General features: G+C 38.9%; 1 protein-coding gene across 7 annotated transcripts in view; it reads left to right on the top strand.

The window, feature by feature from the left end:
* Positions 1-25,417, top strand: part of NFIB (nuclear factor I B) — a 239,712-nt gene that overhangs the window by 115,650 nt on the left and 98,645 nt on the right. For all 7 annotated transcript variants that reach the window (XM_047767631.1, XM_047767638.1, XM_047767635.1 and 4 more), the window contains exon 3: positions 24,279-24,332. In XM_047767631.1, coding sequence (XP_047623587.1) covers positions 24,279-24,332 — 54 coding nt within the window. The remainder of the gene's footprint in view (positions 1-24,278; positions 24,333-25,417) is intronic.

Here is a 25,417-nt window from a genome sequence, read left to right on the forward strand (position 1 = left end):
CAGATCCCTTTCAGCCATCCTGAGAGATGATAGCAGTCAGAGAATTTTAAAGTTGTACTCTTATTATTTTATAGTCTTGTTATTTTTATCCTCCAGTAGCTCTTTTGCCATCATATTACCTTTATGCATTCTGCTCATCACAGCTGAACAAGGCATTTGCAATGGCTTTTATTCTCTCAGATGTTTTACTCTTTAAAAACAAAAATCAAACTAAAAATGTTTGTCTCACAGCTAAATCTGTGTGTGTGTGTGTGTGTGTGTGTGTGTGTGTGTATCATGTCAGTTCTATTTTCAAAATATAATACCTGGGGATACTGTTTATTTATAAAATTTAAGCAGCTTATTTTACCTGTTAGCAAGTGATAAAAGTTAGCACAACACAGATTAAATTGTATGCTGCACGAAGAGAAGGACAAAAAATGTTTTGTCCTCTGCTGTAGACTGAGCTCCAAGGATGATGCATCATGGAATCTTTTGGTGCTCAATCTTGTGTTGGTGGTAGTTTTTTTAAAAAAATTCTTTTTATTGGGAGTCTCCTTTGTGGCTCAGCAGTTAATGAACACGACTAGGATCCACGAGGATGCAGGTGCAATCCCTGGCCTCACTCAGTGGGTAGGATCAGGTGTTGCTGCGAGCTGTGGTTGTAGATCACAGATGCGGCTCCAATTTGGCATTGCTATGACTGTGGCGTAGGCTGGTAACTGTGGCTCTGATTCACCTCTTAGCCTGGGAACTTACATATGGCACGGGTGAAGGCCTAAAAAGCAAAACAAACAAACAAACAAACTTTTTGTTAAAGTAGAGTTGATTTACAATGTTGTGCTAATTTCTGCTGTACAGGAAAGCGACCCAGTCATTCATATATGAATACACATATATATACATATATGTATATATCCCTTTCCTTATATTATCTTCCATCACGGTCTATCCCAAGTTGGTTTTTTTTTTTTCCCCTAAAATAAACAAATGGGTAAATCTAGTAAGTATAAGTTGGAATCCTAAATACTAACTGTTAATTAACTGTATAAATTGGTAGGTCATTATGAAACTTTTCTTTGGATTGTTTTACTTTTCTTTGGGAAATTAATGCTCTTTGTCTCAATTTCTTCATGGACGGTGTATCCAAGATAATATCCTTTCTGCAGCTGAAATGAACTCCCTGAATTATACAGGACAGATTACAATAGAAGGAGGTCACAGTCTTCTGCAGGGAAGCAGCATCTAAGCAGCCAACCAGGAGGCAGTGTTAAAAGGCCTTTATTGGAGATATGAGCAAGGTGTTGCAGGCCTGGTGGTTGGCCTCTTTAGGTGGGGGAAGTGAGATTCAAGGAAGATAGACAAAATTCAAGGCATTTGGAAGGTGAGTTAGGAGTTCTTTTAGCTGTGAAAAAAGGGATATTTCTGAGATAGAAACTGTGCGGGCAAAGGCATAGAGCCTTGCACTTGCACAGCATGTTCTAGGAGTTTCCCTGGCATGTTGGAGCTTAGGCATTGAGAAGTTAGATAGAAGAAGAGGTGCAAGATGAAGTTGTCTGATGGCCTAGTGAGCAATGTGGCTGGGCTAGGACCAGATGATGAACAGTTTTCAATGCTGTGCTAAAGATGTCATAGATTGTTATGGGCAGTCATGAGCTATCAAAGTGTTTTAAGGATTGAAATGGTGTGCTTCCTGCAGGCAGTGCAGAGGATGGAGTCTGACTTTATTGTGAAGAAGAAATTCTCTTTGCCTGAGGAGGTTCAGACTATTGTCAGATGAGATATGAAGGCTCAAGGAGGTATTTTAGCAGCATTTTGGAAGGAGCTGAGGGAGAGGCCTTAAGAGATGGAATTTAGGCCAACAACTGAATGTGAGGTTTTAGGAAGATGGGGTTTCCATCTCCCTAAATGGTGTATGTGGGTGCTATTAATTGAGGTGTGGATGAGGGTGCTAAGAGTGTGCAAGAATTGTGCACTGGTGATATCAGTAGGAATTTTGCAGTTAAAAAGAGAGGTTAGGAGTTCCCATTGTGGCTCAGTGGTTAACGAACCTGACTAGTAACCATGAGGATGTGGGTTTGATCCTTGGCCTCCCTTGGTGGGTTAAGGATATGGCATTGCCGTGAGCTGTGGTGTAAGTCACAGACTCAGCTCGAATCTGACATTGCCGTGGCTGTGGCATAGGCTGGCGGCTGCAGCCCTGATTCCATCCCTAGGCTGGAAACCTCCATATGCCGAAGGTAAGGCCCTAAAAAGATAAAAAGACAAAAAAAAAAAAAGAGGTTAAGACTAGAAATAGAGCTTTAGAGTTCCCCTCCAATGGATCACATTTGTAAACATGAAGCTGGTTGAGTTTGTTCAGAGGAACAAAGGAAGACAGGATGGAGGTCCTCTCAGGGGGTTGTAAGGACTGATGTGTAGCAGGTCTCCTGATGAGGAGAGAGCCATGAAGATTGGAAGGGAGCCCCAGAAAGACAGACTGAGAACTAGGAAGGATTGGTTTCCCCAAAGGAAAAGGGAGGGAGAATTTTTAAAGGTTGGGGGTACTTAGTGTCCAAAGTCAATTAGGTAGAATCTGGGACGGTCAAGGCAAGTTGTGGCTTATAGAAACAGTAATTTTGGGAGTTCCCATTGTGGCGCAGAGGAAACAAATCTGACTGGTATCCGTAAGAATGCGGATTCGATCCCTGGCCTCCCTCAGTGGGTGGGGGATCCTGTGTTGCTGTGAGCTGTGGTGTAGGTCCCAGACACAGCTTGGATCCCAGCTTTGCTGTGGCTGTGGTGTAGGCCGGGAGCTTTAGCTCCGATTTGACTCCTAGCCTGGGAACCTCCATATGCTGTGGGTGTGGCCCTGAAAAGCAAAAAAAAAAAAAAAAAGTAATTTTGGAATGAGGTCACATCTAGACTTTTTGACTCTGAAAACTTGATATTAGGCATAAAGACTATGATTTGCTCATTTTAAATGGTGATCAGAGAGTACCAAGTTTTGCTTTTTACCCCTCAGTGTAACTTCAGTGAGAGAGATTCAGTCATACTGCAGTTCTGGGTTGCTTATAGGATGAGTAGTCAGTAGACCTTGAGAAATATCTAGCAGAAAACCATGGGTTATGTTTATATGTAATCTTTCTCTTCTCCTAATTCCGAGGGAGATTAGCATTTTTTTTCCCATCTAGCTTCACCGCTGGCTACTATATTGAAAGCAACAGAAGCCACTTTGAAATTTTTTGTGAGTTTTGGAGATGGCATGAACAGTCTCATAGAAAATAAAAGGAAATGTGCCCAACCACTGAGCACACCCCTTTAATTGCTCTTACCAAGCCTTCAGACATTCCCCTGGGGGAAAATTATGCTCCCGGCCCCAGGTCCCAGGATTCATCCTGTTAACAGCAGCCGTGAGGAGCAATTTATTTGCACAATTCCCCTCTGCTCCCCTTTGCACTGTGTGACTCCACAGTTGAGCAGTAAGAGACCCAAAATTGGTGATATATGCTAGTACACGCAGATTATATTAGAAAATATGTTTGCGCCAACTAACATGTAAGTAAAAACAATTGCTGACTGCAAACTGGGTGCAGCTCTGAGGTTTCCTGGGATATGCAAAAGAGCTGTGCTAATGCCTTCTTTAAATGCTTGTTGCCTTTGAATGTACCGAGGTCCCTTCTCAGTGTGCACTGTGGACTTCAGAGGTTCCTCTGAATGAAAACAAGAAATGAGCAAGTGGAACGCATGTTTGCTAACAAACATATGCAGCCCTTTCCAAAAGCAAAGCATACTGGACTCCAGGACACCTTTACTTTGTTTTCTCTCCCAGCCCTTAACCACCCTGCAATGCTGCTTCACCACTTCCTTGAGGAAGCACCAACATGAGTAAATTAAGTTTCCGACAGTAAAGTTGGATCCTATTTAAGCAGATGAGGGTCTGGCGTACATTTGACTTTATCAGGCATTTAAAGTGGAGGATGTGCACTGTAGCCGGCTGTGACTTGCCAATTAGCTGGGCTTTCCCCACTGTTTCTGGTTTGGCAAGGAGGAGGTGGTTCACCCTGCCGCATGCTGCCTGCCAAGGACACATGGCCAGCTCCCGGCTTCCTGTCTTCCTCTTTGTGTCCTGGCCTTGCCTTCCAGGGAGCTGCCAAGACACCGTTGCCAAAAATCTTCCTTTGGAAAGGTCAAACAACCTCAGGTCACCTATGCCAATATTTGTGTTTTCCTTTCAATCTTTCTGTGCTCAACTTGGAGAAAAATGTACAACTGAACATGCAGAGAGTGGAACCAGGGGTCACTCTGGATCACTTGGATAAAGCAACAGAACCCCAAGAATCCCTTGGCCAGTCAGGGTGTGCTGTTTCTAGTGGAGTTCTATTTAAAGCTCTGTGAAGTGCGATAGAGTTCAGAATGTTTCAATGTGAATTTGGATTCAGTTTGCTTTTGAGGATTGATGATACACGTGATTTTTTTGGCTGAAGCTAGCTCCTGGTGCATCCCATGGCAGGGAGAGAGTAGAAAAATGGAGCTTAGTCTTGGCTAAAGGCCTGCATTTTTGTTTATTTATTTATTTTTTTAGGACTCTATAGTTGCATGCTTTTTTTTTTTCTTTTTTTGCTTTTTAGGGCCATACCCGAGGCATATGGAGGTTCCCAGGCTAGGGGTCGAATTGGAGCTACAGCTTCTGGCCTACACCACAGCCACAGCAATGCAGGAAGTGTCTGCGACCTATACCACAGCTCATGGCAATGCCAGATCCTTAACTCCCTGAGCAAGACCAGGGATCAGACCCTGGGATGTCTGTTGAAAGGGCCATTCTCAGAGTTCCCATTATGGAGCATCAGGAATGAACCTGACTCATATCCATGAGGTTGTGGGCTCAATCCCTGACCTCACTCAGTGGGTCAAGGATCCAGCATTGTCTTGAGCTGTGGTATAAGTGGTAGACACAGCTTGGATCCTGCGTTGCTGTGGCTGTGGTGTATGCCAGCAGTTACGGCTCTGATTTGACCCCTAGCCTGGGAACTTACATGCGCTATGGGTGTGGCCATAAAAAGAAAAAGAAAAAGAAAAAAACCCAGAAAATGTGCACTCTCTTGGCCTAGCACTGCTGTAAGAAACATAGCCACTGGGGCTGATGGCCAGAAATCTGAATATTTAATAAACATCTCAGATTATTCTGATGCTATCCCAAACTTGTGGACTGAAGGTGCCACTGATTGTGAAATGGAAGATAAAGCAAGTAGCATTTATTGTCACCAAACACCAAATTGTCCCACATATTTCCTTCCATTGATCTTTTGGGAGTCTTGGATCTTATTTTGAATCTTTAGATTGTATGCAAACCGACAACCACAATAAACATTTTCAGAAGATTGAAATAATAATAATACTAATAAAACTAATAGGAAACTTTATCCAAAAAAAGGTCCTTTATGGGAACCCTAAAGTTTAAGATTTTTAAGAAGGTCTTTTCTCATGACATATCGGGCCACTGCAGGTTGTATATGGAACAGCTCTAGGGGGCTTCCTCTCTGTAGCCCACACTGTGATGTTTCTTAGAGGTGTACAGTGGGAAGGGCTTAGAGATGCCTTTCATCAGAAAAAAGTTTTATGTCTCTCATTGTTCGAAATAGAAAGCAGTTTTCTTTTTTATTTTAAAAAGATTCCATCAGAGGAATATGGAGCTCTTATGGTGCCTAAAACTCAGCCACCTGCTAATTCTCATGGTTGTTGTCAGTTAATAGAGAAAACATGGTATGTTCTGCCTGGAGATTCAGGGAAAGTTCTACAGAGCCCTGACATTCTCTTTTAGCTTTTCATGTAAAATTGTCCATAGCATTTCCTTCCTAAGCTCAGTTTAATTTTCCTTTGTACCTTTTTTTTTTTTTAATGATTTTTATTTTTTCCATCATAGCTGGTTTACAGTGTTCTCTCAATTTTCTACTGTACAGCAAGGTGACCCCATCACACATACACATATACATTCTTTTTCTCACATTATCATGCTCCATCATAAGTGACTAGATATAGATGTATCCTTTATGCCTTTTGTATCTTATGATATGTTCTCGCTGTTGGTAAGGATGGTATACCCTTGGATGTTTTTCTGGCTATTGTTATCTAGCATTTCTAGAGTTAGGCCGAGGTAACCTTTATAATTGTGCCTTTTTTCCCTTAAATTATTTCCAAAATTTGCTGAAAAGCTCTAGCCTCACAGACACCCCTTCCTTTCTGACACGACTAACAAACACTCCACTAATGTGGAACACATATTCTGTCAAAGTTTACCTATAGCCTTGGGTTCCAAATTTGCACCTTCATCTTCTTCCATTGATAAGAAACAGCATATTTTTTTTCTTAAACTCCCCTTTGCTTCCCCTTGAACCATAGTCTTTTATAACAGTAATAAGGAAATGTGGCTGTGGGTATAATTGCCATGAGGCAATTGCACCCTAGAGGACTGGCAGAATTTTCTTTTCTATATCTGAGGGCTGGGCTCCATCAAGAAGCTCCATTTGCAAATAACTCAATTAGAATAATAACAACAATGTCTCTTTATTTTTATGGCAACTTTCCCTATAGAGATCAAAGTGCGTTTGAGACATCCTATCAGATTCATTGTTCTAATACCCCAGTGGACTGGAATAAAAAAGTTTTATTATAGCTCGTTTGAGATAGCTGATTGAGGCAGAGAGAGGTTAAGTGACATCCCAGAGGTCACAAAGAAAGTCAATAGGGGAACTGCAGAGAAAAATCAAGGTTTCCTGTTACTCTGCAAGTTATCAAGCTACATTCCTTCCTGGCCATTGTAAAGGATGAGAATAAAGCAGACCTCTTTTCAGATTGCAAAATAATGTAGGTGAAAGTGCTTTGAAAAGTGTAAGGTATTGTTGCTTTCTTTATCACTTAGTACAAGTGGAAGGTAAGAAAGAGCCTTATTGTCACTATCTAGTTGTTCCAACTCATGTGACACGGGTTTTACAAATTCTTGATGGATGGAGCCCAAACTATCAGTTATCTTGATCACCAGCAAAACACTAATGAAAAATTACACTTATAATTCTGAATTAAATAATACATTTAAGCTTCCTATAGTGCTTTACAATCCTTCCATTTCAAAAATTCCATGAGATTGACAGCAAAATTTGAGCCGATTAAATGCTGAAGATCAAAGTTTCTATGATTAAATAAACTACCTAATAAAAAACTGATGTAAGTGCCCATTTTTTTTTTCTTTGTGTTTTTACTTATAGACTCTATAGTTGTGAGGGTGTGAGGAATTTAGGCCTTATTTTTTAGAGGTAATAGGTGAATTGGAAGTAAAATTGCTACCGATCTTCCAATCTGATTTCTAGGAGCCTTGGAGGACACAGTCTCTGGGGAAGAGAGACAGTTAACGTGATGTTCTTAATTACTATTGTTTGCTCCATGGTTAAAGGTGGGGTATCTTGGTGTCAGGCTCTTGGCTCTGTAAGTACCCAATGTGCTGTTGTTGAGGAGGGTCTGGTGTAGGAGTGCTTCCTGTCTTGAACAGGAATCCCTTTCCCCAGCCAGGAACTAGAAAATCAGAAATGCTCCACATGTGATCAGCCCTTGCCTCCTAAGGGAAAAATGAGAAGTCAAGCAAAATAGAAATACATGGTGTTTTAAAGCTCTCTCTTTGATTTTCAAGCTTCTAGAGTATGTTTAAATGTCTTCCCTTTAACCCAAGTAAATGAAGTCATCTTCCACTTATCTAGATCCTCCCTGTCAGTCTCATGGGAAGAGTAATGGCCTTGAGACTATCTCATCATCATTGTACCTCTTGTTGTGTCTTAATGCTTAATGAATGTTAAGCTGAAAATGAATCCAGGTAAACAGGTGAACAGAAAATAAAGTTCAACCAGTGTGCACCTGTTTGTAAAATAATGTAGGGGGCAAAAAATCCATCTTTTAGGAATGTTTTTAGCACGGCAAATGAAATGAGGATATTAAGTGCTGTTCTCTATCAGTTGACTGGATTATATCGGCTTATTTATTCCACTTTTGGTAATTGCTGGATGATATTAATAGAAACTCTCAGTAATTACTATGGTTGATTTATTTTTTTCAAAGGAAAGTTTAAAAATCATTTTTCTTTCTTTCTTTTTTTTTTTTTGTCTTTTTGTCTTTTCTAGGGCCGCACCCGCAGCATATGGAGGTTCCCAGGCTAGGGGTCGAATCCGAGCTATAGCCGCCAGGCTACGCCAGAGCCACAGCAACTCGGGATCCGAGCCATGTCTGTGAGCTACACCACAGCTCACGGCAACGCCAGATCCTTAAGCCACTGAGCAAGGCCAGGGATCGAACCCACAAGCTCATGGTTCCTAGTCTGATTCATCAACCACTGAGCCATGATGGGAACTCCTAAAAATCATTTTTATTAAGTGACCTCTTCTTTTTCTTTCAGATGCAGTTACTAGATTCCTGAGCTCCTTTTCCTCTTTTGTGTTGTCTATTGTGTTTTGGTTTTCATGGTGTGACGCATATATCCATAATACCACAAGAGATTCCTGCTCAGCTAAAAGACAGCTGCATAATGTGGTCACTTTGAAAGCACAAGGGTCTGTGAATGGGAGCCTAATGTGAGGAGGAAGCTTTGACTTAGGTTACTGATTGGAGTAATCTATCTTTTGTATTGAAGTTGGGTCTGGAACCCTGACTTCAGTGCAGTCACTAATGTTGCCACTGGATAAACAAACCTAAACAAATAAAAGTGATGCAGCTGCCCAATGAAAGTCTTCTCATTTATAGTTTATGCTCTCAAGCAAAATCCAAAAAGAAATGATTGCTTTCTTAGAGATTATTTCTTATCCTGTCTTTACTTCATTAAAGTGTTCCTTAGATACAGAGTTTGATAAGAAGTCAAATCTGTTGTCAACAAGATGTAAAATGACAAGCATCATTTTCTGTTAAGTAGCTGTGGCTCTTTCTTTTATTTTTTAACCAATGGCACAGGAGAAGAAGAGCTGAGAGCCTCTCAGGCAGCTAGCAGATCTTGTGGGTTCAAGACAGAGGCCGTAATGCTCCAACGTTGCTGTTTTGTTGATTGGTTTCTGTTCTGCTTATGTCAGTTGGACCCAAAGTTCTCCTCTCTTGGGAGTTGAATGGTCCTATGAAGTAAATTAATGGTTTCAGTCCAATTCATGGGCAGAGAGACCCTCTAGGTAGCACTCTCTGGTAGCTATGTTGGCATTTGCAGCCAACATGCCAAGACTGAGATTCTCTCCCTGTTCAGGTGTAGCACATTATGGAAAAACATAGGGGACAGTACCCTAAGAGATTTACTCTTCCCATGAAGGAGGAAGAGGAGGGGAGGAGGAGGCAGGGGAGGGGGGGGAGGGAGAGGGCTAGAGAGAGAGAGAGAAAGAGAGAGAGCCTTCTGGTTTGAGGTGGTACAGCCCTCTAGCATTAAAAAATCATTTGCTTATAAACTATTTCAATGTTATTTTGCTCCATTATATCTGCTATGACATTTGTAAGTGGATGGAGATTTTCCATTTATTGGCTTCCAACCAGATCTTTAAATACACTGTTTGAAGGTGGAGATTAGTTCTTTGTTCTATCAGCCCATTTGCAAGAGGGGGCCTCTTTACACCTATTTCTGGGCCAATTACATCTATCATAATTTCTGTTATCTGCTTGAGGTAATGTAACCAGTTCGATTTTGTTTGTTTTATCTTGGCTCTGAGTGGGTTTTGGATTGCAGAATCCACACAGAGAATACATTGGAAGAACTGGGGATAATTTCTTATTTCTCCCTTTTTTTTAGACTACAACTTAAAATGAAAGTTTAAGTATAGACTACTATGTGTGCAGTAAAAAACCTGGTTAACATGTGAATTCACTTTCTCTCTGACATTAGACTTCCTGCCCCTACCACCCATTACTAGGGAAATTCAAGGTCTATTTCTATCTCATGGTCTCAGTATTCCTCAAATTTTCAATGTCAGTGCAGTATGTCTGCTGTCATTATATGGACATATTGTCTGTTAGATTATTCATTGCACTGTAATTTTCTCATTGGAGATAAAAAGGAGGGATGGGAAAATGCAAAAACAGCAGAAATTGCTTGACATTTTATGCTCATTTTATGTCTTATTTAGAAGACTATAACACACTTCCTTCTTTCAATAATATTTATTGGATTAAATTTATAAATTTTGCCTTAAGTGACAAAGATTGACTAAATAGATTTCAGGCTCAGGTTTAAAAAGAATTTAATAAATAGTGATTTTCAGTTGACATCCTCTTTATATGATATTTGGTGCTAAATGTCACAAACTAGGACAATAATGTTCCAGAAACATGAAAATAAAACTTTATGGGCAGGAGAATTCATAATGCTTCAGAGAAAACACAGGGACAGGGTTTTATAGCGCAGTGCTGGCCGCTGAGCGCACCCACCAAGCACCAGTGCCATCCTGTTAAAGTTTTATCAGAAAACGTCAGCAATGTGAAGTGATGCTTATAATTTCTGCGATGTCTTTTTCCTCTAGTGGGGTTTTATCCAACACACTGTCAAACATCAAGGGTATCTGTACTGTTTGCGTTTGTGATTGTAAAGTTTTTGTGTTGTGAGTTCATATACATCCCTCTGCATACAAACGTAAACATTCTTGTTATCTCCTATTTGTGGAGTGTTCTGGTAAAGCATCACAGATTTTTCAGTTTTGACTGAAGAAAATGCTTTTGTTTGTTTGTTTATTTGTCCTTTTAGGGTCACACCCATGGCATATGGAAGTTCCCAGGCTAGGGGTCGAATCAGGGTTGTAGCTGTCAGCCTACACCATAGCAACTTGAGATCTGAGCCACGTCTGCAACCTACATCACAGCTCACGGCAACGCCAGCTCCTTAAGCCACTGAGCAAGGCCAGGGCTTGAACTCAGCTCCTCATGGATTCTAGTCAGATTCATTTCCACTGAGCCACAGTGGGAACTCCTGATATTATATTTAATCTAATACTTCTAACTGCATTACCTGACATCGTTTTTAGAGTGATCAATATGTCAAACTTCAAAAAGCACGTCTATCTGTCAGGATCCAGAAAAACAGAGCTCCTGCAGGGTCCAGTAGAAAGAATTACCTAGGGCGACCCATTACAATGATGTTAAAACAGGCTAAAAGCCAAATGGGCAGGGCGGCAACCCAGACATTAGCGTCAGTAGGAACCCACTGCCACAACTAGGGCTGGAGGGATAAAGGGGGAAGGTGGTGTGACCAGAGTGTTTGGGGACCACAGGGAAAATGATCCAGCCAATGGAAGCCAGCACACAAAGACTCAACCATTGCTTGGAGCCACCTGTTAAAAGTAGAGAGAAGGGAAGACTCACCTCTCTTTCTCCCTTTTCCCACTCTCCTAATTCCTCAGCTCTGACCAGTGCCTGCCATTGGTAGGCTTTCACTTGAAGCCAGTTGAAAAGAGAGCTGGGAAATGTAGTTCACAGGAAGAGTGAGGGATTGCACTGAGGACAGATTACCACTGTATGATAATTCAGATTTTGGGGGTAGGGTGGAGGATGGAATTGAGAAACAGTGAAAGCATTATATTGTGGGAGGGATTAAGTCTACATGGTATTATCCAAAGCCTTAAACTAATTTTTCTTACTGGCATTGAATTACTAAATGTTTTTATCCAATAGGAAAATTTAGTTGATATCTTTTCATCATAGCATTTTTGTTTGATGCTTTGGAAAATCCTCCATGAATAATCTTGTTGGTTAATTTTCAAATGTTAACATACTTTAAATGTCACAAAATATTCAGTCTTCTCTAATTAGAGCCAATCTTTAAAACCTAAAACAACAGGAGATAGTTTCACCTGTTCCAATGACAATTAGTAGCTCTGACAAAGAATTATAGACACCCTCTTCCTCTCCTTCTGCATCTTTGGAGGTATCAAGAATGGACCAGGATAAATTTAACTGCCCTTGTAATCAAGCATTGCCTACAACTTGGAAATAATAATGTGGTTTTTTTGGTTATTTTGGAGGTCTTTTTTTTTTTTGGAGGTTGAGTGTACAGCAGTTTGTTTTTTGATTGGAAGGCAATGTCAGTTTTGAAATGGCAGCATAATAATCAATTTGGAAAAGTGCACATTAGCTGGTGTAATGTTATGTGCCGTGAAAATAATCTTGATGAGCATGGGAGATGAGTCTGCAGCAAAAATCTTGAAGATTGTCTGTGTTAAAATTTTGTCACATCTGGAAGGCATTTGATGTATAAAATTACACAGGTTTGATACCATTTAGGGTTAAGACATATGGATGGGACATTATGCAGAAACTTGTTCTTTTTCATTCTCTTTAGATTTAGCAAAAAGATTTTTGAATCATAAGGAGTCCATTTGAATCTCCATTAAAGATAAACTGAGTAAAATGGCAAAATGGAAGGAATTTTGAGCACATGGTACACAGCCTGTACTCCTGATTTCCTTTAGAGCGGATTAAGCAAGTGGAAATGCCTCTCATCATTTTTTCCCCATTTTCCCCATAATCATAGTAATGAACAGTGGATTCCATGGTAGGCTGCTATAATAGACTTTCTACTATTCTTGGTTAAAATTACCTGTACTTTTAACTTTCCTCTTCAAACAACCATTTGAAAATATATTGTCCCATAAAATTATAACAAATCTTCATATTTCTGTTGGGTTATAAATTTCTCAGATTTGTTCAAATATCTTATTCCACTTATTAGAATAATCCTGACCATCTCTTGAAAAAACCAAAGGAAAAATTGTATTTGTTAGCCATGTTTTTGTTTTTTCTTTTCTCAGTAAAATTGAGTTACTTTCCTCTCATGCGCTGTTTTCATTTGCAGGAGGAAGTAACTCTCTCCTCATTTGCTTCCTCATTTTATTCTTTTAGAGAAAATGTTAGTTCACATGATGTATTATTCAAATAGCTTTATTCCTGGTAAATTAACTTTTGCCCTGAAAACATGGGCATAGAAGTTCTTTGAACCACTTATCAAGGAACTCTTAGGACATTTAATACCATTATCTACCACATCAACAAGCTTCCTGTTTCATCAAGTAACTTCTCAGATTTTTTTCCCTCTGATACCATGATAAAGTTATTTTTATAAACAAAAGCAATAATGAATATCTGACATACAAATCTACTTTATCTTGGTAAGAAAGTTTGTCTTTCTTACTCTGTTACTCTGATAATTATTATGTACCTTTGATTAAATATATACATCTATATTCATATGAATATATCATCCTAGACTTAAGAGCTGTGATTTGATAATAAATCAAGGGCTGGTTATTAATCACATACAACTAATAGGGTATGCAAAAAATCCACCAATTTCTTTTCTCTAAGCTCATATAATGATTTAAATATAAAAATTTCAATGATTTGGTAAAGTATCTTTTTACCTAAAATAATGGAGAAATCTATTTTCCTGAGACATTGCTTTTTAAGAACATATGCCAGTGATAAAACAATCACTAAAACAATAATAGTATGAGTTTTTGGTCATTGACTCTACCAGTTGCTCAATTTATATTTGTAGAGAGTTTGCAGACACTTACAAAATAGACGATGTATAGATAATAACCAAACAAGTAAAAGTTACGATTGGTATTATTGCCAATTTAATTATAATTTGAGAAAGATGATGAGTATTTCAAGTAGTATCAGCCATCAAGGTCTTATTCACTATAAAGAGTGGTCATTTATTCAGCAAATATTGATCAAGCATATACTACACGCCAGGAATTATGCTAGGCAGTGAATGAGACTAACGTGTATTTTGAACCTCTGAATCTTACACTCTGGCCGGAGACCTGGACACTAAGGCAGGACTTAAATTACCTGTATTGTTGGTGTTTTCAAGGGGAAGTGTAGAGTGAAAACAGAGAAGGACTAACTAGGTGGGTGTTTATTTTTTTGGGGGGGAGGTGGTGGGAAATTAAACCTTAAAGTATATTTTAAAAAGCTCTTAGCCTTTCCCCACAAATGTTTGTGCATATTTTCACTGTTGTATGAAGTTTTTTCCCTCCTCTTATTCCTATTGGAAATGACTAAGTCTAAAAATGCTTACCTTTTTTAAATTCGGTGTTAAGTGATTGAGCAAGATGAAAACTGATTCAGGCCTGAAGTGGTTTGCTTAGGGTCAGAGTACAAGTGTTGGCAGTTCTTGAGTGGAACCCAGGAGTTCTGACTCTCCAGACAGTCGTGAGAAAACAAGTCCTGCTCCCTGAGAAGGAAGATTGCCAACAAAATGTTAGAAAGTCTTGTGTCTGGTTTTAATCTAGATAAACACTATTCTATTAAGTTTTGGGGAAATGCAAGAAATGATGTAGCACAGAAGGGCCATGTGTACCCAGAATGTGGTATGTGTAGGGTTTAGCATAATGCATGAAGCCCCCAGGACAAAATAAAGCAGATATGCGAGTTACTGTGCCAGTCAGTGTAGCCAGTGCTATTTAGGACTTAGGAGGTAAAAGAGCATTTATTTTCCCATACTTTCCTTTTAAGAGAAAATTTCAGGCCAATAGGATCATAAATGTTGCATTTGGTTTATGTTGAAATCCTGCATTGATTTTTCAATTTGCCTGCACAATTATGCTCTCGAGTCTGATGACATTCTGGTTTTCATTTTCAGATTCATATTTCACCAGCATTTTCTTTGCACTACATACCTTGCTATAAAATGCAGGTTTCTTGGTTTCCAAGGGGGAAAAAAAGTGTATTACGTAGTATAGCTGAAATCCACAATGTCTCCCAGATGGGAAAGACAGAACATTCATCTCATCTTTTCCTCCTGGATCTGGCTGGGTTTTGGAAAGGACTTCATTATTTTCACGTGGCAGAGTGCACTGGCAAATTGTTTTTTAAATTACACAGTGGTATGTTCATCTAATATTATAAGATATGGGCAGCATTCATGAAAAATTATAAATCTTACAACTCTCCTCAGAAACTTAAAATACAGCTGGAAGTGTTTTGCTTCCAACAAACATGCAATCTTCATAAAATTGGAGAAGAAATGTTTTGAATAAATAATGTTTTGGTTTATTTCTCTCTAGTGTGAGATCTATTTTTTTTTTAGTCAAAATCATGCCGTAAAACTCCTCCTCCTTCTCCACGCACACCCTTGCTTTGGTATTTATATTTTGCTGGTATATCTAATTTTTTTTTTTCTTTTTTAAAGTATGCCAGATTGCTTTGCCTTGTTTTCAAAGATAGAAAACTGGATTTTCTCCCAGGGACTCTTTCCTTAACTAGGCCAGTTTTAAAAACTAAACAAGGATTGAGTCAGTTAATTAATTTAAATGAGATTACAAATCAAAAACATATTACACAATCTTGATTTAATTACCACATTTTATTTACTTAATTGAAAACACACGATCGAAAGTGAGCAATCTTGACAATGACCAGTATGGTGTCTTTGCATTCTATAGGCTCAAGCCTTCGAAAGCAAGAAGTTTAGATGATTCTGGTTGTGACCTTTGGTTCGCTCAATCCCTAGATCAGTAGAGAGTCATTGAACTTAATCTTAGGCCAGAAAGGTCAGATACGATCACCCCTGCTTTAATTTGCTGGGGTTTGGCGCTAGGTGATGAAGTAGCGGAAACCTCTGGTCAGACACGTTGGCAGGTTTCACATTCTTTGTGCGGGGTCTTCCTATCTGCCCTAGTGAAGTGTCTGCTGGGACCGAGAGGTCTGATTTGCTTTCATATGGGTATGCGCTTCCCCCACCCCCAACCTTAAATTTCAGTGCCATATTTTTTTTGGCTAACTCCGTGTGAACAAATTTTGGTTTTGAACCCAAACAAATCCTTATTTTAAGCCTCGTGATATAATATTTTGAACCTAATCCTCCTGCTAAACAGAAAAAAAAGTGGCTCTTTAAAGAGAAAGTTTAGGAGTTGCCATTGTGTTTTCAGCAGGTTAAGAACCTAACTGGGGCGCTCCTGTCGTGGCTCAGTGGTTAAGGAATCCGACTGGGAACCATGAGGTTGCGGGTTTGATACCTGGCCTTGCTAGTGGGTTAAAGATCTGGCATTGCTGTGAGCTGTGGTGTAACTTGCAGATGCAGCTCGGATCCCGTGTTGCTGTAGCTCTGGCGTAGGCCTGCAGCTACAGCTCTGATTAGACCCCTAGGCTGGGAATCTCCACATGCTGTGGGTGCAGCTCTGGAAGAGACAAAAAAAAAAAAAAAAAAAAAAAGAAAAGAAAAAGAACCTGAGTGGTATCCATGAGGATGCAGGTTTGATCCCTGGCCTTCCTCAATGGGTTAAGGATCTGGCATTGCCGTGAGCTGTGGTTTAAGTCACAGATGTGGCTCACATCCAGTGTTGCTGTGGCTGTGGTGTAGTCCTGAAGCTGCACCTCTGATTTGACCCCTAGCCTGGGAACTTTCATATGTTGTAGGTGCAGCCCTAAAGAGAAAAAAGAAAGTTTAATGAATAGTGGAATGAATAGGGATCAGAACTAGAGGATACATCACCTATCTACTCTCTTGTTCTGTTTTGTTCTTTGGTTAACTCTTATCTGTAAGGAGCCTCAACATAGCAACCTTTTTTTTTTTTTTTTTTAAACTCTGAGTTTTGTTGTGTTAAAGATAGATCATAAGATCTTTTTAACCAATAGAAAGTGAGATCTGAAGGTATGGGGCTTCTGGTAGAAAATAATACAGATAAAAAGGCATGATTAAAAAATACGTTAGAAGCCATGTCTCCGAAATATTATTTTGGTTCTGTCTAAAGCATTCAGAGAGATTTAACTTCTCTTCCTACTCAGAATTGGGTTTAGGGGATTGGACACAGACTCTGCAAAAATGGGTTAAAGACTCCATTTACAGAGTGACACAGTTAATGCTTCCCATGGATAGGTTTACCCAAGTTTTGCAGATAAGTTGGTGCCATATAATGTAATGTCCTCTTGAGAAGGGACAGAGAAGGATGAGAGTGAGGGGAGAAGGGGAGAGAGAGAGAAAGGGAGAGGGAAAAATGAGAGAGAGAGAAAGAGAGAGAGAGAGAGAAAGGGAATGAATGAGGATTTTCCCCACACTTTTGCATGCTTATGAGAAATAAGAAAGCCCTGAGTTTCTTCAGGCTCTTTGTCTGTGTTATTCTAAGAAACATTAAAGAGTAGAAAAAGAAAATATTATAAAACTATAGTTTCATGTTGTCCCAATTGATGAAACTATCTTCCATTGAAACTGAAGTTGTATAGATTTTTAACTGTGCTAGAGATAAAATATGGCAAAGTATGAAATCAGAATTGTGATTTCAGGAAGCTTACTCTAAGTCCTAGAGAAATCAGACCTGGCAGGAAGAAAACTGCTGAAGAGGAGACAGGACATTTTGCACAGAGGGAGAGGGAGGTTTGTCCAAGAGGAATAATTTTCTCTCTCCTTGGAAAATGTGGATGTTTTTGTCTGACTTGGTATTTCCCTCTTATAAAACGCATGTGTCTGTATCCTTTCCTTCAAGTTTTTCTTTTGTTTCCTATTGGCTTTTCTCTTTCTTAAGTGATTCCTTCTGGCATACTATATATTTGATTTATAAAAATATATAATTTTAGTATGTTGGTAGTTAATAATGTTTTGGAGAGAAAGAAGGGGACTGTTCTAAGCCTTTAGAGAACTCTCTTGGTATTCTTTAGTTGACAATGGGCTATTTCTTTACCTGCTTAAAGCAAAGGAATATGACAAAGGAGCCCTTTATCACATGATGACTAATTTTAGTTCTAGCAAGAGGCTATCTGTAGGTTAACAGGTTACAATGTGGGTTTCATTTACTCTTCTGATATCCCTTGATATAAAAGCTATATTGTTATAGAATCATAGAATTTTAAAGCCAGAAGGGACCCGGTAGGTGACATTGTACAATCCCTTCTTTGCACCAGAATGATTATAATTAAAAATCATGCCTCTCAAATTTGGGTTTTCCTTGTTGATCAAAGTCATGGTATCAGAAAGTAAAATGAATTCCTGGAATAAGTGTGATCTTGGGGCAGAAAGACAGCTTATATATAAAGGTCGTCAAAAGCTTTTTGGCCTCCTGCTTTCAAACCGGGGACCTGCTTCCTGGACCCCGAACAAACATCTCCTCCCTCTGTAGGAGAGAGCCAAACATGAATTTCTGACTCAAAATCATTCCTCTTACCTCCCCCTCCCATTTCCAAATATTACTTCAGAAATTAAGGGACCCAAAACTGAACCTTACTAGACTGTGAGGCTCAGCCCTGGGAATCATGTCTTATCCCCTTTCCTTGGCACAAGTTTTTATATTTGATTTTTTTTTAACTGGATAATTTCTTAAGGATTTATTTATTTACTCATTTATTTATTTAAAATTGAGGTATAATTGATTTATAGTACTTTAGGTGTACAGCAAATTGATTCAATTATATATGTATGTATTCTTTTTCAGATTCTTTTCCATTATAGGTTATTACAAAATTTTGAATATGGTTCCCTGTGCTATTCAGTAGGTCCTTGTTGTTTATCTACTTTATGTACAGTAGTGTATGTCTGTTAATTCCCCCCCACACTCTGCTTTCTTCCCCTTTGGTTAACCACACGTTTGTTTTCTGTATCTGTGAGTCTATGTCTGTTTTGTAAGTAAGTTTATTTGTATCATTTTTGTTGTTGTTGTTGTTGTTGTTGTTGTTGCTATTTCTTGGGCCGCTCCCGCAGCATATGGAGGTTCCCAGGCTAGGGGTTGAATCGGAGCTGTAGCCACCGGCCTACACCAGAGCCACAGCAACGCGGGATCCGAGCCGCATCTGCAACCTACACCACAGCTCACGGCAACGCCGGATCATTAACCCACTGAGCAAGGGCAGGGACCGAACCCGCAACCTCATGGTTCCTAGTCGGATTCGTTAACCACTGCGCCACGACGGGAACTCCTATTTGTATCATTTTTGAAAGACGTTTCTGAACAGAAGGGGCGTGCCTAGTATTCTTTATGCACTTCCATGGTTTATAGACCAACTGTTTTCTATTTATTGGGCTTAACCAAATTTAAAACCACCGTACCAAAGATCAGTGCTGTAAGATTAAGCAGAGCAGTAACCCTGCCTTTATATAGTTTAGAATCTAATAGGAAGGACCTCAACATGGAGGGCTTTAGGGAGGGAAAAAAGGTGGATACCATGTACAAAGGCTCAGGGCCAACAAGTAGAAGTGACGCACATGAAACTGAAAGGTTCAGGGGCTGCAGTATGACCCAGGTGTTGGTAGGGGCTAGATCCAAGTGCCTTGAATGGTATCCTAAAAGTTTTGGAGTTTTTTTCTATGTATTGGGATTAAATGTAAGAATTTTAGCAGGGAAACAGCTTTATCAGTTTTAGGTTTTCAAGATATCATATTGGTAGTAGAGAGGAATATGTACTAGGAAGATATGAGATGTGTTCATTTTTCAAGACCCTGTTTCTAAGGTCACCTCCCTCTGAAATCTTTTATGATATGCCCTTGGCCATCCTTCATAGGAAGAACTAATGATTTCCTCTTGATATATACTTGTTTATAACACCTATCCCAGTTTATTTTTTTAAAATTTTTACATTTCTGTCTGAGCAACCTCTGAGCTTCTAAAAGGCATGAATGAAATGTATATTCTTCTTTAAACAACATTTTAAAGGTCATTATTGTAAATTAAATGTAAATTTAACACGTATTTATGGAGAAGCTATTATGTTCCAAACATCAGTAACTGGAGTACAGAAGGTGCTCCATAAATCTTGTTGATTCTCATTTAATTGATGTTTACATAAATGACCTTCAAAAAATCTTTCACAGTTGTGGTGATTCAACCTATATCAAATAATTGCATTCATCCTCCTCTGCCCTCCCCACACCTAAGAAAGTTGGTAACAAGCATTTAACAGGTCATTATTTATTTTTTATCTTATGTGTTTAACAAACATTTTATTGGACTTCCACCAGATTATTAGTAAAACATTAGAATTTCCTTTGTTTAGCAAAGAGAACCCAAACTAAATTTGTTTAGAGTTGGCCTCTTTTTAAAGAATCCATTAGTGCTGAGACTTCAATGATAATAATTTCCAACTTCAGTTAGAAAGAATAGCTAAAGGGTTTTTATATTTCTGAAGAAGGTTTTGAACATATTGGTAAATGGTGGGAAGGAGAAGGGAGATGAAGGGAAGGTGACATTCCCAGAACTTTTAATCTAGTCAAAGGTCTTTGGGTTTTGCCTGATTTTAAGATTGCATCATAACCACTCAAGAGGCACTGTGTCTGAATGGGTGGCCCATGGAGGAAACACAGTTTTAACTGTTGCTGTGTAACTGTGGACAAGTCATTTAGATTACTTATATATTCCAAGATCTTCCATAAAATTGGATCCTTAGAGAAACTTGGTCACTTCTTAGGTAAAGTTTAGATATTAGAAGAGCCATGAAAGATTGGCTACTTTTTAAGAAAGAGTATATGAAAGAATTGAAGAAAGGTTAATAAGGGTCATGTACGAATGAGAATCTTTTCTTATTCCTGAAGAACCTGAAACTTGGGGGAAGAGGAATTGTTTGAATTTAAAGTGCATGAATTTAGACATACCTTCCTTAACTATTCTTTTCCCTAGAAGAAATATAATGTTTAAGTCACGCTTTTAAAACACAAAGAATAGGTATTATAAAGTTCATAAATATGTAATATGAAGTGTATTTCATTTCTACTTTCTGTCCAGTCAAATCAGAAAGACAAAGAAATGTAGACGACATTGTCTGAGATCAAGGAAGAGAAAATAAACTGTGGAGGGAATGACAGAGGACTGGCTTAGTTCTGCTGCCTTCAAGACCCCTTTCCTTTGCTTTTTCTCTACCACATCAGAATCTTTCTAGACTCAAGATTCTGTTCTGGGCAGCTCACAATTCCTATTCTTACCACCCTCCTTCTTTGAAGACTTTGGTCTTCTAGGAGGTGATTTTCATCACATGGCTGGTATCTACTGCCTTTTGAGCATAACAGCTCCTTGAGAGACTTTAAATTACAGCGGTGCCTTTCCCTCTTTAGGGGAGAGTAAGACTAAAGCATTTACATAGGAATTTTCAGGAGGGTACATACTCAACCATCTTCAGTTGATTCACCACAGACCGTTTTAGGTGCTTACACTGGGATGGACAAATTTAGTCATATCCCCTTTTCCCCTTTCTTCCTGAGAGTTAGTCCATTAAAAATATTAGTCATGTTTTGAATGTGGCCTTTATGTTTAATAATAATCTTTCTTTATTATTGTGTAATATAGGTCTGATCAGTGCTTGATGCTTTGTATAATAAAATCTTTGAATAATTCTATAAGGTAGAAGTATTACAGTTAAGATGAAGACTCCAAGCCTCGAGAGTTAAGTACTTTTGTACAAGATCAAACAGCTAGTGAGGGACAGACACTGGATTCACTGTAACATATGAAGTACACAGAGACACAGCAGAAGCCAGACAGACACTCACACACATACACACTCAGGACTTGAGGAAATGATGGAAGCAGTTAGATAAAACCTTTGGGTATAGAGTAATTTGACTTTTAGATGGTGAATTAGAAGGGTTTTAGATGTGGGCTCAGTAATTCTTTCTCTGAAGTTAACCACAGTAACAGTTCATGTTTGGTTTCTTTGCCAATTGTGACTCCCTAGTTACTTCCTTTTCCAGCAGTTGGAATTAACTGACCAATATAATGTGACATAAGAATTAAAAGGAGATTACAGTGTTAGAATTTACAGTCTGAAAAGTAAATGTTCTCTTGCATGCTCCCTGAGGGGGCCTCTTCTGTGTTTTGGGATCCAGTTTGTGCTATGGGAGGGCACAGGCATTGGAATATGAGGGCAGATCTGTCACTGTGTGCCAGTAAGTGCCAGATTATTTTAGAAAGTAGAATTATTATTATTAAAAGCAAGTGTGTGACTCAAATTTAAGATCTACTTCAGCTTTCCCTCAAATGCTTGTGGTTTTCTTTAGTAATTACATTTTTTCAATTGAAGAAATTTGTCTGCAGTTTTTGGAAGTGGGCGGGGGGGGAGGCGAAGGGTAATTTGCCACAGGGGAAAAAAATAGGGTTTTCCAAATGGGCTGTTGTGGAAACAGGGGGTGCCATTTTTCTGAGTATTTTCTTAGGACTGGAAGAGACCTTTATTCTTTACTGGATCCAAATTTCAGCAACAAGCTGTTGGGAAAGAATTTTGTGGTTCCAGTTTGAAGTCCATTTGACTTAACATGCTAAGGCTCACGTAGAGGGTGCAGCTCCTATCCCCTGATGTCACCTTTAACCTGCCTTATGTTGTGTCATCATGAAGGTGACATTAACTCTCTTCAGAGTTGCATGTTTCTACCTCCATAAGTGTGAGTAACTTTAGAGAGAAAACACAGGGAGGCTCTCATCAGTGGGTGTATTATGTATAAGTAAGAATTTCTCAATATTAGAGTCAATTGAGAAATGAAACTAGAAAATAGTAGCAATACTGAGGGACATTTGTTAGAGAAACTTGAGGCAGAAATAGCTGAGGCTGTAGCAAAATAATATAATTTATCATTTTCATGTAATGATTATACTCCATGTCTGGAAAGTGGCCAGTATTGTGCCATTTTTTATAGGAATGAAGAAGGAGAAAGATTGATCTCCCATGCTACAAGTTACTGAGTCTTGCCTCCATTCCAGAAAAACTAATAGAATTCATGGGAGATGAGACAAAGCTTTTAGAGTGTACCTAAGTCTCTTTGACTATCTGCAGGAGATTTCAGCCAGAATTCAGACTGCAGGAGTAGTCCTTACTAGTTTCTTTTCCCCTTGGGGAAATTAGAAATAAATTGGAGGCTAATGTGGGAATCCTATTTGCTCAGACTTTATAAAAACTGTACTGGGGGAAAAAAAAGAAAAGAAAAGAAAAAGGAAAAAGACAAGGAAATTGGATGAAGGGGCAAAATTCTGTTCTCAGCATCAAATCTCATTAGCAGACATGAGAAAAAGGGCAGAAGTAAATATCCAGGTAATATATAAAAAGAAACCAATAGGATGTCCTTGCCTGTAATAGTAGAAACAGCAATTGCTGTATGTTAATAACTTTAGGGGAAGAGAAAAAAATAACCTGCTGAAAAAAAGCCAACATGAGATATTTCTGCTTAAGTAAGACTGGATCCCTGTCTTAGGTATAATGGCGAGGTTTTGGGGAAGAAACTTGTCTGTGGCCACCTGTCACCTTTGGTTGAAATTCACCATCAAGTTCACAATTGCCTTTTCCAGGCAAGTCAAGAAGGTTCCTGAATTTGAGCCATCTATATTCCTCTGGCATTTACTGAAAGCCTAGTGCATTCATAGCCAGGAACAGAACACTGAGGGAGACACAAAAGAGGTAGACAGAATCTCTGCCTCTGCTCAGGAGCATGAAATTTAGTTGGGGAGACAAAACTTAAATACTAGAACCAATAAAAGAAGATTACAAAGCAACCTGCAAGTAAGTGTATAATAATATGGCACAAATGACACAGATAAATGCAGAGGGGGCCTGGAGGAAACAGGAGTGAGCAAAACACAGCAGTGTCAGATTGGTGAGGAAAGGCATGTTTCCTAACAGGAGTGTGGGTTCCATGTTCCATTCTGTGGCATCGATGAGGAATAATGTGGGGTAGGAAATTCAGATTACTGCATTGATCTCTTCCTCCTTATCTGCAGAGTCTGTCTATCACAGATGGAAATTAAATTGATCCAACAGTTTGCTCTCCACAAAGCCATGTTGGTTTCTACCTAGTAATTTATGCTTTTCTTGGTGTTTGCAAATCGATTGCTATTATGGGATGCAGATGAATCTGGGCCTGGATCCAGTAGGTTGGGGGATTATTGGAGTGGGTCTGTGTGCACGCACATGAAATCCTGGAAAAATGGACTCTTGTTTCTGTGTATTTTACTCATTGAATAAAAACATTTTCAGGTTTTTTTTTAAGCATGTTTAATTACACTCATATTGCATTTTTAGGGAATGTATCTGCTTTATTTCGTATTGTTCTTGATAGGAGCAACCTTCAAACCACCTTCATTGGCTTTGTCACCAGACCTTTTATTTCAAAAAAGCCTTGCCCTACCCCGCATGTATTAGAGATCTGTCCTTTTTTCTCTCTCAACAGAGAACTATATATACACATTCATCTAGTTTAATAAATAAAACACGGCTGCTGAAAGGAAAGTGTACTTTATTTAAACACTCAACCTCATTGTTCTACCTTAAAAAAAATTTTTTTAAGTCCTTCTTAGGATTGTGAAATTCTTTCAAAACAAATTAAAAAGAAAACATTTTCTGTGATTTCTTTACAGATTCTGGACAATCAGGAAGTCCAAGCCACAATGATCCTGCCAAGAATCCTCCAGGTAAATATGTGTTCCAGGACGTTTGCAATCTGACATTGTTGGAGAACAAAGGTACCACTGTATAGATAAACAGCCCATAATTGGTCAGCTGCCTATTTTGTTCTGGCAGGCAGGTATGATCAGGACAAGATGTGATTCTATTTAGGCCCTTCACAGTGGCAAATACTTCCATACTGGCATCATCAGTAGGCACCTAATCACTAGTGTTTTACTTTTTGTTGGTGTCTTTGCAAATGAACAGTACATGCATTTCAGTTGTGTATCTTTGAGGTGCTAAAAGTCACTGCTGTTTGAAAAGCCAAAAACCCTTCTAATGTTTCTTTCAAAACACAAAAGCAAAAGTGAAAATTTTCATTCTCTTATTAGGGTTGATCAACTCTCATTACTTGAAAAGGGAGGTGGTGGTGGTGGGTTATGTTTTTAGTGAAGGATTTTTGCAAATGAGTCTTTATGCCATGAGGTTTTTATGGGATTCCCAGAATCAGAAAACAATGAAAGTAGGACTTCATGCTTTTGATGCTTCTAAATCTGAACATACATAGACTATTGAGGTTGATTTAGGAATAATTTTTCTCATGAGAGTAAAAACTAGTGCAATGAAGAATTTCTAATATTTTAATCTCATACAATTTTTAATCATATCAGTGATTTTAATCAAAGAGTGCTCCAAGAATTAATTAACAACAAAAAAAAATTCAAACTAACCATACAGAACCACCTCCCGAAATAATCTTAGCTGTCTTTTCATTGAAAATTAATCCCCAAATTTGTAAAAAGTAATGATAAAACTGTCTTCAAATAGACTTAGTTCTGCGGACTTACTTGCTTGATCTTCCTGTCACAATGCCTTTGCTAATGTGAGGTTGAAATAAGACTTGTGGTTGCCAAGAGGGGGAGGAGGAGGGAGTGGGAGGGACTGGGAATTTGGGGTTAATAGATGCAAACTATTGCCTTTGGAATGGATAAGCAATGGGATCCTGCTGTATGGCACTGGGAACTATGCCTGGTCACTTGTGATGTAACATGATAATGTGAGAGGAAAGAACATATAGATGTATGTGTGACTGGGTCAGCGTGCTGTGAAG

Source organism: Phacochoerus africanus, chromosome 2, assembly GCF_016906955.1.
Source record: "Phacochoerus africanus isolate WHEZ1 chromosome 2, ROS_Pafr_v1, whole genome shotgun sequence".
Classification (NCBI taxonomy): Eukaryota; Metazoa; Chordata; class Mammalia; order Artiodactyla; family Suidae; genus Phacochoerus; species Phacochoerus africanus.